The sequence below is a fragment of the Xenopus laevis genome, chromosome 4S (genome assembly GCF_017654675.1).
Source record: "Xenopus laevis strain J_2021 chromosome 4S, Xenopus_laevis_v10.1, whole genome shotgun sequence".
Classification (NCBI taxonomy): domain Eukaryota; kingdom Metazoa; phylum Chordata; class Amphibia; order Anura; family Pipidae; genus Xenopus; species Xenopus laevis.
Window position 1 is genome coordinate 87,408,581 of NC_054378.1, and position 15,044 is coordinate 87,423,624.

At 39.1% G+C, this 15,044-nt stretch overlaps 1 protein-coding gene across 6 annotated transcripts in view; it reads right to left on the bottom strand.

The window, feature by feature from the left end:
* Positions 1 to 7,832: 7,832 nt before the first annotated feature.
* The window catches only part of pbx1.S (pre-B-cell leukemia homeobox 1 S homeolog), a 96,386-nt gene continuing 89,174 nt past the window's right edge, over positions 7,833 to 15,044 (bottom strand). For 3 of the 6 annotated variants that reach the window (XM_018259521.2, XM_018259520.2, XM_018259518.2), the window contains one exon: positions 7,833 to 10,246. In XM_018259521.2, the coding sequence (XP_018115010.1) occupies positions 10,154 to 10,246 (93 nt within the window). In that variant the 3' untranslated portion in view covers positions 7,833 to 10,153. 6 annotated transcript variants of the gene reach the window in all.

A 15,044-nucleotide genomic window follows, 5' to 3' on the forward strand; every position in this document is an offset into this window, starting at 1 on the left:
CCTATGGATTGGAGAAAAGCTGATGTTATTCCATTATTTAAAAAGAGATTACAATCTATAGGCCAGTAAATTTGACATCTGTGGTGGGCAAATTATTTGAAGGCTTGTTAAGGGATCACATTCAAAATGTTGTCCTAGTGAATGGCATTATGAGCAACAATCAGCATGGCTTTATGAAGGATAGGTCATGTCAGACAAATGTGATTGCTTTTTATGAGGTATGTAAGATGCTAAACAGTGGGGGGGGGCAGTAGATGTGATCTATTTGGATTTTTAATGAAATTGTTTGAACATGGATGGGAAACTGGCAACAGGATTGGGTACAGAGGGTGTTTGTTAATGGTACATTCTGTGCTTGGAGTAAGGTTATTAGTGTGGTCCCTCAGGGTTCTGTATTGGCTCCATTTAACTTGTTCATTAGTGACTTAGGAGAGGGTGTTGTAAGTAATGTATCAGTGTTTGCAGATGACACAAAACTATCCAGCCCAATTAATTCCATCCAGGATGTGGCATCCTTGCAACGCGATCTTGACAAACTGGCAATCTGGACAGCTAAGTGGCAGATGAGATTCAATCGTAATGATTCACATCAGGAAGGGGTCATTCTTCCACTGTATGGAGCACTGGTAAGGTCCCATCTAGAATATGCTGTACAGTTATGTCATCATTAAGAACATAGAACTTTCCTTTGTAGCTATAGCCATCAAATCTTCTATGAACCACTGCAGTTAAAATACAGATTGCCTTCCTAAAAGCTCAAACTTTCTACAATATTAGTACATCCATAAATTTGCCTACTAAAGTAAGGAATGGCTACAATGGTGTAGCTTCAGATTGGGAAAATTTGTGGTGAATCTAGGAGACCCAATAAGTAACAAAACAAACTTCACTGCTAAGCATAGGAAGAAGAGTAATGTCCTGCCTGTCTACTTGAGGGAATACCAGACCTTTTTCAACTTATATGCAAAACTGTGAAATCTTGTGACCTGTAGAGTTCTCCTACTGCATAATTTATACCACCAAATGGCTAAAGATATACTGTCATTGCTTAATTCCCCCATTTATTATAATGTATTGCCTCTAGTATGATGTGACTTTTTAGATGGTCATCATTTTACATCAGAAAATGCTTTTCTTTCTGATGGTGCTTTCTTTGGTTGTTATAGGTAAAGTTGTGTTCAGAATAATCCCAGTCTGACATCTCTAACCTGATCAATAACTTTTTGGTAGAAATTATATTTCTACATGGCAAATAATTTACTAGTAGGTGTAGTAGAGAAATAGAAAACCAACAGACCCAACATTCATGACATACATGCTGCTGATTCTGTGTAATTGAATCATTAATTGATGCTTGTTCAAAATAATAACTTGTTCCAAATAATAATAGCTTGTTCTAAATAATAGCAGTGTGGCGTTCAATTAGTGAGGTCATTCATTCTGTGAAAAAACTTGTGTCAATTACGGCCCTTATTTCAGGAAGGAGCAAATGTTATGCATGCTGGATATAGTGCATTTCTCTCTGAAAATTTTAGTAAAATGGTCCATTCCAGACATTGTTCTGAAGAACAGCATACTTTGATTAAAAAGTTGATTGGAGAGGGGAAAATATAAAGAAGTACAGAAAATGAGGTTGCTCAACTAAAATGATCTCAAATGCTTTAAAATGGCAACAAAAACTTGCCATCGGCAAGAAGCCCCTGCAAAATCCCATTGTTGAAAAAAAAAAAAAAAATTACCTGAAGCGTTTACAATTTGCCAAAGAACACATTGACTGGCCGAAAGAGAAATGTCTGAAACAAAATCAGCTCTTGCACACCCTAGATTGAATGAAAGCAAAGGTACCTGGTGCGCCGAGTTAGAGGTTCAGTCGCCTCACATATAATGCTCCATAAAAAGAAATCCAAAGGCACACAGGACTAATTGCAAGCTTTCTGCGCATTAAACACGAAAGGCAATCTTGCTTGCAATTAGTCCTGCATGCCTTTGGATTTCATCTGAAGAGAAATGGCGCAACATTTTGTGCACTGATGAAAGCAAGATTGTTCTTTTTGGGTCTAGGAGCCACAGTTTGTCAGATGACCTCGAAACACTGAATTCAAGTCACAGTACAGTGTGAAGACAGTGAAGACTGGTGGCACAAGCATCATGATATGGGGATGTTTCTCATACTATGGTGTCGGACCTATTTATCACATACCAGGGATCATGGATCAGTTTCAATACATCAAAATACTTGAAGAGGTCATGTCCCAGCATAAGCAGCAATGTCTCTGGGGGTGCTGGCAACTGTGGAGGTGATTTGGTGCAACTATTTGCTTACCAGCAATGCTACCATGAGGAGAGATGAAACTGTGCGTGCTTCTTCCACAGCATGGTCTGTAAAATGGAGTCTTAGCTCCCACAAGGCACGTAGGGAAGGCAGAACAGTGAAACAGCGGCTGCCTTATCGGCGGGATGAACTATAACTCCCCGCATGTGCAGTAAAACAGCAGCTGCCCCACAAGTGATTAAACCAGCTACGCTGCAAGCGCAGACAACAGCATATTATAGTGATCCGGATAGAGACACTGCTATTAAGTCATTACAGCACAGAGGAGCCACTACAAAGGCTTATCCAGTGTTGCATAATGTCACAGAAAAGGACATCCTCATTAGTGACCAGATCCCAGATCTTGGGCTCCTCCCAACGCTCATCTGTTACCAATGCAGCCGCCATTGCCCGCGCAACAGCAGAAGCCGCAAAGGCCCATGCCGCCTTCGCAGAGAGGGAAATGGAGGCAAAAGTAAAGAGAGCACTTAGAAGCAAAAAGGGAAGCAGAGAGTGCCCACTTGAAAGCAGAGAGTGCACGCCTAGCAGTAGAGGCAAAGCTGGAAAGTGTTCGCTTAGAAGCATCCCTAGAAAAACTGGCCAGAGAAAAAGGGAAGCTGCAGCAACCGAAGCAGAAGCTCTAGAGATGATTGTGTACCCTAACAGTGAAAGACACAGCGAGGTACCTAATCTTGAACCCCATGACCCACTACAACGCACTAGAGAGTATGTTTACCAGCACTCCAAGCAGAACACAGATTCTCTTTCAGCGCAACAACCAGGCCAACATGCTGCCCCTGAACCAAACCAAGGATGCCATACACCTCCAAAGGCCATCAGCAACCTTCAATTGCATCAGAGAGACCACACTGAGCAAAGTGATCCTGCTTACAGCACCCACTTCAGCCAGGTACCCAAGCCTAGGGTTAACCCTGCACCAGCTTCCTCTGCTATGTTAAAGCAGTATGTCACAGTCCAGCCCAAAAGAGAACCTACAGACAGGTATGAGTACACTACACCTTCCCAATATTACACTCATCCACCTACCTATCCTGGTACTAACCAGGTCACAATGGACTACTTGAAAAGTACTTGAAAAGTTCAACAACCGCCCAGAAGGTTTCAGAGCCTGGCGATCCTCCTTTCAAAACACATCAAAGGCTTAGACCTTTCATACAGCGAGGAAATAGACCTCCTAATCAAATACCTAGATACTGAGTCTGCAGAGCATGCCAAAAGAATCAGGGTGATCAACTTAAACCAAACAGAGACTGGTCCCAGAATGATCTGGCACAGACTTAACGAGTGCTATGGCTCAGCAGAGTTAGTAGAGAATGCACTTTTCAAAAGAATTGATGACTTCCCTAAAATATCTAATAAAGGTTACCAAAAACTTAGGGAACTAAGTGACCTGTTAATGGTACTACAAGTAGCCAAAGCCGAAGGGGACTTACCTGGACTTGCATTTCTTGACACAGCCAGAGGTGTTAACCCCATAGTGCAAAAGTTGCCCTACAACTTACAAGAGCGGTGGATGGTACATGGATCAAAATTCAAAGTGGACAATGTCCCATTTCCTCCCTTCACTGTATTCATGGACTTTGTATACCAACAATCCAAGATGAGAAATGACCCCAGTTTTGATTTCACTTTGCCACATGCCACCCTTTCAGTACCTAATACTTGCAAAGCAGCAGTAACAGTAAACAAAACGAATGCTACCTCTTTAGATTATTTTCACAGATCTGCAGAACCTTCTCACGAGGAGACAAGACACAAAGACCCTGGTAAGCAGTGTCCTTTACACCAAATGCCTCACCCTCTTTTGTAAATGCAGAGCCTTCAGAGAGAAGTCCATAGAAGACCGCAAAGCCTACCTAAAGGAAAACAACATCTGCTACAAGTGCTGTTCATCAACGTCTCATCTTGCCAAGGACTGTCAGGTCAGTGTAAAATGCACAGAATGTGACAGCACACATCACAACACAGCTTTACACCCTGGGCCAGCCCCATGGACTGTACCTTACACCAAGAGCGCCAGCAAGCATGGCGGGGAGGAAGATGACAGTGCCGCAAACACCATAGAGGTCAGTTCTCATTGCACAGAAATCTGCAATGGCGCCATAGGTCAAAGTATACCCGACAGGCCCAACAGATAAAGGCATTAAGCTCTATTCAATCCTGGATGACCACAGCAATAGATCTTTAGCCTGCCCAGCTTTCTTTGATGCGTTTAATGTCAAGGGCCCAAACACTCCTTACTCTCTAAAAACATGTGCAGGAGTTATCGAGACAGCAGGAAGAAGGGCATCAGGCTACCATGTAGAGTCCATAGATGGAAAGGTATGCCTACCCTTACCAACTATAATTGAATGCAACCAGATCCCCTATAATAGATCTGAAATCCCTACACCGGACGTAGCTAAGCACCAGGTACACTTGGAACGTATAATGCACTTAATCCCCCAACTTGACCACAAGGCTCAGATAATGCTTCTCATGGGAAGAGATATGCCACAAAGCAACGGACCAGATAAATGTCCCTCACAATGCACCTTATGCCCAGAAGCTAGATTTTGGATGGGTCATAATAGGAGACGCTTGCCTTGGAAGTGTACACAAACCAGTCTGCGTAAACAGCATGCTGACAAACACATTAAAAAATAGACACCCCTCCATTTTTCCACCATGCCACGACCAGTTCCTAATAAAGGAAAAACCTTACAGCACCAAACCCAAACATTTCCGATGATAATCTCACCTGTGACAGTGATCAAGATCATTTGGGATGCACAGTGTTCCAGAGAACAAAAGAGGATAACCAATTGGCAATGTCTATTGAGGATAAACTCTTTCCAAAAATAATAAAACAAGTTGGGTCGCCCCTCTACCTTTTAGGTTCAGAGATAACAACCCTTCCAAGGACAACAGTCCTTCGTATGCAGTTGCGATCCAAGGACTCCAAAGTCAGCTGTCAGGCAATTAGTAGAAAAAGACTTCTATGCAGATGACTGCTTAAAATCGCTACCTTCAAGCGAAGCTGCAATCAGTCTTATCAAAAGAGCACAGAAAGCGCTCGCCTGTTCTAACCTCAGGCTTCACAAAATAGCTTCTAACAACAAAGTAGTGATGGAAGCCTTCTCTTCACAAGACCATTCCAATGATCTAAGAGACTTAGACTTGGGACTCTTTACCCGTGAAATGGAGCCTCGGGCTTCTGTGGGACTTAAAGTCGGATACCTTTGCCTTCCAAGTAAACAGGGAATAGAAACCCTTCACTCGCAGAGGTGTTCTGGCCACAATAAATAGCCTGTGTGATCCTTGAGGATTTGCTTGCCCTTGTCACCATATAAGATAAAGCACTTCTAAGAAACTTAACCCTTGAAACATCCGATTGGGACACCCCACTGTCTCCTGACAAAAAGACTTTGTGGACAGAATGGAGAAGTTCTCTAGCAACTTTTTCCAACCTTTGTGTTATACCCCCATATGCTCCAATACCTTCTACAGAGGTACAAAGCCAAAAACTTTGTGTGTTCTCTGATGCTTCTGTCAAAGCCATAGCTGCTGTTGCATACTTCAAAACTGTGGACAACTATAGACAATGTCACATTACATTTGTTATGGGTAAGGCAAAACTGGCACCAATTCCTGAACACACTATACCCAGACTAGAACTCTGTGCTGCCGTTCTAGCTGTAGAGCTAGCTGAGCTCATCACAACTGAGACAGGCATAGAGCTCAAAGAGACTGTATTCTATATGGAACCCAGCAGACCACGCTGTTACAGCAAGTCAGCTCAAAGACACAACTCGGCTCACAGAACCGATTTCCTTGTGCATCACAAGAAACAAACCTGTCCCTAAAGAAAAAACTCTGAGAAAGCAGGACCCATTCCTTGTCCAAACTAGCCCATTGAGAGTAGGAGGCCGTCTTACGAACACCTTCTGGGACAGATGGAGAAAGCAATACATCTCCACTTTGCACATGGCAAACTAACAAACCCAACCTCAAACCTGATGATGTTGTTCTGTTGAAAGACTGTCAGTCACAGAGGAATGAATGGTCCTTAAGCAATTCAAAGGAAAGCAACATCTTTGAAACTTTTTTATAGCTTATACAGTGATTGTTTGAGTTTGTACCCAATCAAAGTCCTACCCTCTCAGAAGCCATGTTCCAATATTTTGCACTGATGAGATCTAACAAGATTGAAACTGGTTGTCTGTAAGTTTGGATATATGGCTCTGAACTATTCGGTTGTATCTGTTCTATAAAACCAGCGGTTCTGGATGCATAGTTGGCCAGGGACATAAAGGAGTGATTTGCATGTCTCCACCCATAATGCCTCATGCGAGAGTTAACTGCTTGATTGTGGTATTAAGGCAGTGTTATGTATATGGCACAAGGCAAGTAAATATATTCTGTTTTCAGAAGGCTTTATGTTGCATGTCTTGCATGTGAAGGGCTTTTTGGCTTCTTTTAGCCTCTCATCCTAACCAGGCTAGGTTCTCTACTAAAGAAGAACGCAGACAATGCTCTTTTTTTTTTTAAAAAAAAAGCCTAATACTCCATTTTCTGCTGCAAAGGAATTACACAAAATTGATACATTTTCATCGTGTTTTGATTTGGAATAGATTGTTCCCAATGCATTTGCGTGTATGGAAATAAAAGCTATTATAAAGATTTTGAGCTTTATTATTAACACAACTGTTACTGCACTGGTACAATTTAGCATCAGACATTTGCTTTCATTTTATTTGCCGTAGTCAATCAAAACTACAATTGGCTGCAATGAGTAATGGCTCGGATGCAATTTAGAATATATTATAGTACAGGTATGGGATCCTTTATGCGTTATCAAGAAACCGGTTATGCAGAAAGCTCCAATTACCGGACTCCATTTTAATTAAGTCATTAAAATTGTTAAAACTCTAACTTTATCTCTGCAGTAATAAAACAGTATTTTATACTTGGACTAAGATATAATTAATCCTTAATAGAGGCAAAACAGCGCCTATTTGATGTTTAAATTATTTTTTAGTAGACTAGGAGGCCTATTTATTATTCTGTGTAAAATGAAATCCACTGAAAAACCAGTGTAAAAATTGGTGTAAATGGTGAATTTATCAAGGTGTGTTTTAATTTGCTAAATGTGAAAGCCAGGTTTGCCACCATTATTTTATGTTTCAGACCTTTGTAAGTAAGTTCTGGCAGAAGTCACTAAGAAATCATGTTAAAAAAAGTAACATTTTTTACATCACATAATAAATCTACCCCTTAAGGTATAGAGATCCAGATTACAGAAAAAAAATCCCTTATCGGCAAAACTGCAGATCCCATGCATTCTGGAGAACGGGTCCCATATCTGTAAATCAAGAACAGTATCTGTTTCGGTAGCCCAAAAATCCACAGAGATTTTTTTTCATTCTGGACCATTATGAAAACTGACAGACTTATAAAAATGACCTTGTACCCTTTAAAAGATATTTTAAAGACAATATAGGATTCAGAAAAAGCTGAAAACAGGAAAAAAAAGATTTTATTTCTCGTTCTCAGAAAAGTTATTAAATGTACATTTTATGATGTACCTATAATTGTTTGACTATTCCAACTTTTTCCAACATTTTTTCATACTTTTTAAAATGTTTTAAATTCAGTTTACAAAATGAATTCAGCTAGCAGAATTTAAGCCTGCTTTAGTAACCCCCCCTACTAGGAGAGGTGAATATACAGTATATATTGTAGACTCCTCTGCTTGTAAAGGGGTCAAACCTGGAAACTGCCCCACCCTTTCCCCCAAATCCATCCCAAACCCTGTGCCCGTCCCCTTTCCCACCCTATAGAAAATAAAAATTAAACAAAAGTAAAAGGTGCCCAACTACATTTCTCTAGCATTGTGTTAACTCACAAACGCGTGGTGTTAAAGGAATAAAATAAAATCACATGTAGGTAGTTTTGTTCTAGTGTGTGTGCGTGAGTGTAGGTGTTAAAATTAAGCAAGAAATATGAAAGACAAAAATTAGAAATCAGCAACCTATTTCCATGCTAAATGGGTGTGATCTCTGCAACTTAATTTTTTTTTCTTTTTTTTGGGGGGGGGGGGCAATTTTTTAAACGTAATAAACATTATTAAACCCAATAAGATTTTTTGGCTTTTGAAATTTTTTCCTTCTTTTTTTTTTCCATTTTTTTGTCAATTCTTTTTTTTTTCTTCAGAATATACAAGAACATCCAGCATCAAATGTTTATCCCAAATATAACAATCAATGATACACAAGTTATGTGAATGTTAATAAAGCTGAACACTTCCCTCTGTGTCCGTTTTTCCTCTGTGTGAGTATGTGCAGATTTTTGGTATCAAACGTGGATTTCTGATAAACCTTGTGGGTGCCTTTAAAAGCTGCCAGCCAGAACGATTTACCAAGGTCAAAATAATGTTGAACTAGTGAAGAATATTCTGGAGGGTGGCACAGAGTGATGTCCATGGGGTCAGTTCCTTGGCAGAAGTGGTAAAATGGAGGAATAAAGCCATGTATAGGCATCAATGTCACAGCAGAATGTACCTCAAGTTCTGTGCAGAGTGATGTTTCGAAAATGAAACAGAGGGAAGGAAAGTGTGTATTAAGAACCATGTCTAGGCACAGCATAATAACTATACAACAGGCAAAAGTTTCAGGGTTGGGTGAGAGGCCTAGAAATTTCTGGATAATGATGGGTTCTTCGTCAAAATATATGTAAAGTAACAAAAAACATGGAATAATTATTGAATAGAACTAATGGGGCTTTGGCCTCATTTTCATAATTAGAAATATGCTGAGAAAAAGCAATGTCCAGAGAAAGGAGATAATCATCGACGGAGGAAGCTCATGGGAAAAATAAAACCTGTCGAAGGGCAGCAGATACAGTGGAACAGAGACTAGGACCTGGGAGGCAGAGAACAGTGGAAGAGATGTAACAAGGTCTGCTTGATTGATGTCTTAGCAGGGAGCTCAGTAGCATCTTCATCCACAACTGGACCAGCTGCCAATAGTATTAAAGCAGGAAACCTCTAAAGTAAGCACTCTTCAACCCCATCACACACACACATGTAGTTTTTGCCAGTGAATTACCTCCAAGTGGTGGTCAGTGCATCCTATCTATGTAGCAAAATGTAGGCCTTATTCCTCACTGTTATTACCAGCGGCCACTACATGACTGGTGCTGTAGGTAAGACTTTAAGAGATGAAGAGGTTAAACATTCAAGAGTGACCCCAGGACACACATGGTGCAGAGTTCAAGGCTCCATCTAGTAATGAACTGACATATATGAACAGATCAAAAAAAAAAAAAAAAAAGAGGTTTTTCAAAAATAAACAGAAGGCAGATTTTTCATGAAATGCTTTAATCTAATAGGATGCTCCTGTGTAGGCTTAGGTGGTCTGTGGAGTAGCGGTATGCCAGACTCAAGTAAAAAAATACTTTTCCAAGGATGAACATACAGTCTGTGTTTCTTTGTATGGAAATCAAGTTCTGCAGTTTATTTAAAGATGGCTGATTTCGTGCAAATGTGCAGCCAATTTTAAATCACCACATGGCTCCTGCTCCCTACCCATGTCCAATTTCCTCTTGCTCTTCGTTTCTTTTCACGTGATTCAAAAAGTGGTGTCAGTACTTCTGTATCATTCATTAACGCAAACTGAGCAAGGCATGGAGACAGAAGAAGATCATGATTGACAGTGAAGGGAGTGCTGATGGGCATGTCAGATGAGGTTGCTGTTTTCTGCATTCCCACAGTGGCCATCTGGAGTGAGAGGGAAGGGATGGAATCTGGCTTTTGAAAATGATGATGTAGGAGCCTGCAACTCAGTTAGAGGTATCAGAGTGGACACTGCCGGGTCCTTCTGTTGGGGAAGTCACAGAAGAGGGGGTAGCTGCATCCTGCCACCCCCCATTAGCCTGCAAAACATAAACAACCATGTCAGAAGCTTCAAAAATGAATCAACTTGATAGTAATTAACATTTTCAGATATAAACTATGTTCTTATCTCATGGGCATGATCATCAACAATGTTTTGTCACTAAATAGAGAATCTTGTCACAACAGCAGCTTAATCTCACTGAGGGCAACAATGCATGCACTTTTTAACTAGGACTGTTATGATTTACAAACATGATGGGGCAAAATAAACTTTAACATAGTAAACAGTAGACGAGGCTAAAAAAAGATAAACATCCCAACAAGTTCAACCCTATCGCTATACGAAACCTGCCTAACTTCGAGCTGATCGAGAGAAAGGTGGAAAAAAAAAAACGGAAGCCTCTCCAGTTTGTTTTAGTAGAGGGTAAAACTTCCTTCCTTAGGGGTCTTACATGGGCTTTTTATAAACACATTCTGAGCATGAAAAATACTTGTATAGTTCCATTGCCATTCCATTCCAAATGTGACCCTCTGTTTTACAGATAACCGAACTCAACGTCAAGCGCAACGAGATGCAACATGCTGCATCTAAACAACGCACTGAAACGCAAATGGACTAAAATGCAACTCAACAGTACAACAAGGCAGAATATAATGGAATCAATGAGCGAATGCTTTTATTTGCACTTAAACCTGCTATTAAACACATGTTAAACAAAGAAAAAGGGCACTCAGAGCAGTCCCTGGATTCACTAAAATTACACTTTTACTAAATTCAATCACTCTGTATTTTCCCACTTGGCACAAACGTTTTCCTGAACTATGTAATGTATTTGCCAACACAAACAACATCAGGAAGAGAAATGCACCACTTCACAGCTCTTGCTGTAAAATACCCTTTTTGCACCTTAAGCTGCATATTCCTTCAATTAAGGAATCTGTCTTTATAAAATTTTTGATGATGATTTTGTGTACAGAGTAAGGCTCAATTAGCAAAAAAAAAAAATAATAGAGTTTATTATATGGTCTCATTATATATTAAAACATAGGGGTATATTTATTAAGCGTTGAAAATAGAGCTTGTCACAGTTTGCCAGAGGTATGTTTTACAGCTCTCTACTGGGTGATAAATAAGGCCCCTAAACGGCCTATAAAAGTAAGTTAATAAGAAACCATGGAGAACTTTGGTAAGCTCCATTTCACCCTTATATGCCCCATAGTGATCATATAAGTCTCATAAGTAGCTGTATTTTTTTTTTTAAAGGAGACCTACCATAACCTTTATCAGTATTTTTGAATTTCTTTCTGGTTTCTCTATTTCAGTAATGTTCTTTTTAAGGGAACAGTAACACCAAATAATGAAAGACTTTTAAAGTAACGACAGTATAATGTACTATTGTGCTGCACTAGTTTATTTATACAAACTGCTGTGTAGTAATGGGGACAACCATTCAAGCAAGGGATTCACAGTAGATAACAGACAAGTTCTGAAGTATACTACAGAGAATATCTGTTATCTGCTGTGTATCCTGTGCCGTTTCTCCTTTTTCATCTCTCAATAGCTGCCCCCATGGCTACACAGCAGCTTGTTTATATAAACTATTGTAGCGTTTCTGAAGTAAATAACCAGTTTTACTAATGCAGCACAACAGTACATGATATTTTCATTACTTTTGAACATTTTTATTTTTTGGTGCTACTGTTTCTTTAAGTGCACAGCTTTCCAGCATATCACTAATCCATACCACTTTTAATATCTTTCATGCTGCTAAATGGCATCCTGTGCTACATCTAAGTTTATCATTCACAAGTACCACTAGGTCCTTCTCTATTAAAGGAACAGTAACATCAAAAAATAAAAAAAGTGTTTTAAACGAATTATAATATAATGTAGAATTGCCCTGTACTAGTAAAACTGGTGTTTGCTTCAGAATCAAAACTATAGTTTATATAAAAAAAAGATGCTGTGTAGCCATGGGGGCAACCATTCACACACAGGATACACAGTAGATAACAGATAAGTTCTGAAGAATCTCATTGTATTCTACAGAGTGTATCTGTTATCTGCTGTGTATCCTGTGCCTTTTCTACTTTTTTCAACTCTGAAGGGCTGCCCCCATGGCTACACAGAAGTTTGTTTATATAAACTATAGTAGAGCTTCTGGAGCAAACATCCCCATTTTACTAGTGCAGCATAAAAGTACATTATATATTCATTACTTTTTCATTTTTTGGTGTTACTGTTCCTTTAAGAATGTGTCTTGATGGCATACGTTGTCTGCTTATTTTTATATCCCCAAGTTAATGACACATCCTGGATAGATTCACTTGTTCTACATCATTTTGTATCATGGGTAAAAATCAGATACATTGCTTTCAAATCCCTCCTCCAATTAATTGATTAATGAACAGATCTTCCCAAAATACCACCCCTTTTCTAACATTGAAAAGACGTTTCTCTGTGATTAATCGTCATGAGTAACAGTGTCGGACTGGCCCACCGGGACACCGGAAAACTCCCGGTGGGCCCAGGTGTCAGTGGGCCCAGGTGTCAGTGGGCCCTTGTGCTGCTAAACATTCATAGCCATTACCTATTTCTATGAGAACAAAGAGGCTAAATAGATGGAATAATAGGTTATAGGATGTAGAACTAAAGAGACTAGGAGAATAGAGGTTGAGTGAGGAGAGGAAGAATAATAGTACTGAGAGTGGGCCCCTGGTGTCCCAGTCCGACACGGATGAGTAATGTGACGTACCTGCAGGAATGTATATGTTAGAAATGAGGGTGGTATTTTCCGGGGGATTTGTTGCCTGCAGTTAATTTGGGTCATGCATATCTGCCATGGCCATTAGGCACTATATCAAAAGCTGGAGCAAAATCTAGTATATCTACTGCAAACCCACTGTTTACATTTATATTTCGACATTATAAAAAGCAAGTAAAGCTGACTTCATCTTTCCTTGAGAAAGATATAATCTGGAGTGTGTCTCTTAAACCTTTAAATAATGTTTTCAGCCGTAGAATTGCCTTTTTAAAACATTTTTTTCTGCTTTCTGGCAATACACTGATACCACGTCGGATGAAAAGGAGTCTAATCAAATAATTTTGGGGCCTTTCATCCATGATGTCACTGTTCACTCAGTATTACTGCTGTTTGTCTATATGCACTCAAGGCAAAGTAGCAGAAGACAAGACACCTGTAAGGATACGCCACAGTATGAGACTTCATGCATCACATTTTGCTAAATATAGTGGCTGATAAATATTGACAGATTCAAATATTCAGATACTATTCAAATACAAATAATCCTATGTAGCACCAAAAAGTCAATGATAGTGATCTGCTGTTGGCTCCTTTGCTACCCAATAACTAGTAGCTTAAAGTCCGCTGGTAAAAAAAAAAAAAGTTAACCTGCCTTTTGCTTTTTCTTCTGTGAGCTTAGCCATAGGGGGAGAATTATCAATGTGCGAATTTAGATTTTCTTTAACTATTTTTTTTTTTTTTGCACTAAAATTTGTGAATTTGAACAATGCACCGAAAAACTCATATGTAAGATATTTATTAAGCACAAAAAATATGTAAAGCTCAAATGTAAAACTTAAGAGTTCACATAGAAATCGATGGGACCGGTCTATGGCAATTCTAATTATGTGTTTTTTTAGTGCAAGTTTTAAAAATTTGCGCTACTCAATTCTTTTTTTTCTAGCATTTTTTTTCTATTCAGAATTTTTAATAAATAAGCAAGCATTCACATTTATTTAAAATTAGAATTAATTCCAAAACCTCTAACATTACACAAACTTGAATTTTGATAAATAATCCCATTAATGTAGAAAGGGAAGGCTCATATATGTGATGTTATTGCAAGAACATATCCGATTAATTAAACATTGCTAAAATAAAATGTGCTTATTTTCAGACTAACTGTAAGAATGTTTATATGATTGTAATGTTTGCAGACACCAGCCTGTAATTTGAGTCATAATGTATCAAATGTGTGAGGAAAAAAAATGAAATTCACCAGCACACCAACTTTTGCAGGTGTGTCTCCCTTGTAGCACAGATAACTCACTAGGCTTTTTTTAATAGCTCCATATAGAAAGAGACAACAAAACAACAGGTAATTCCCTGAATTAAACTCAGTTCTGATGGAATATCTGAAGGTATAAAGGTCCACTAAAGCACTTTTTGTATATTGATATTTCTCAAATCTATACTTCCAGCCAAATGGAATAAAAAGCTGTTGACTTCAGGAGAATTGATGATGCTGGACAATTGAAGGCAACAGATTTTCACAGATGGTGCTATCTTGTTAGGTATGCTCAGAAGATTCAGTTTAAACCTAAAATATAGAGGTATGTGTTCAATTCCAATATAGGGTTGTACAGTCCTTGTTAGTTAGTTTCTGTGCTCAAACTGGTATGCACACCCTTGATATTAACCAAGATGTGCCAATCATTATTCATGCAAGTGATTTTGTCTCCTCGATTGGTTTCACTCTTCTATATTTGCAGGATATCCACTGGTACAGCAAGAAAAAAATAAAGTTTTTTATTTTTAGCATATTGTTTACCTTTATAACACCAATGCAAGTGGCCAATTGGGGCCATTTTTTAAAAAACAAAAACAAGATGAAGCAGACCTTGTACTGCCTCATGACATTCTATCTATTTTAGCAAGGTTATTAACCTTCAAATCTCGATTTCTTTTATTTTGTCTATCATTGTCATCTTGTATATCCTCTCCCTACTGCTTCACACCTGATTCAAGGACACTTCATGGATGTCTAGGTCCACCTCTGAGCAGAACCTGGCAGCCTTTCATTTACCAACCT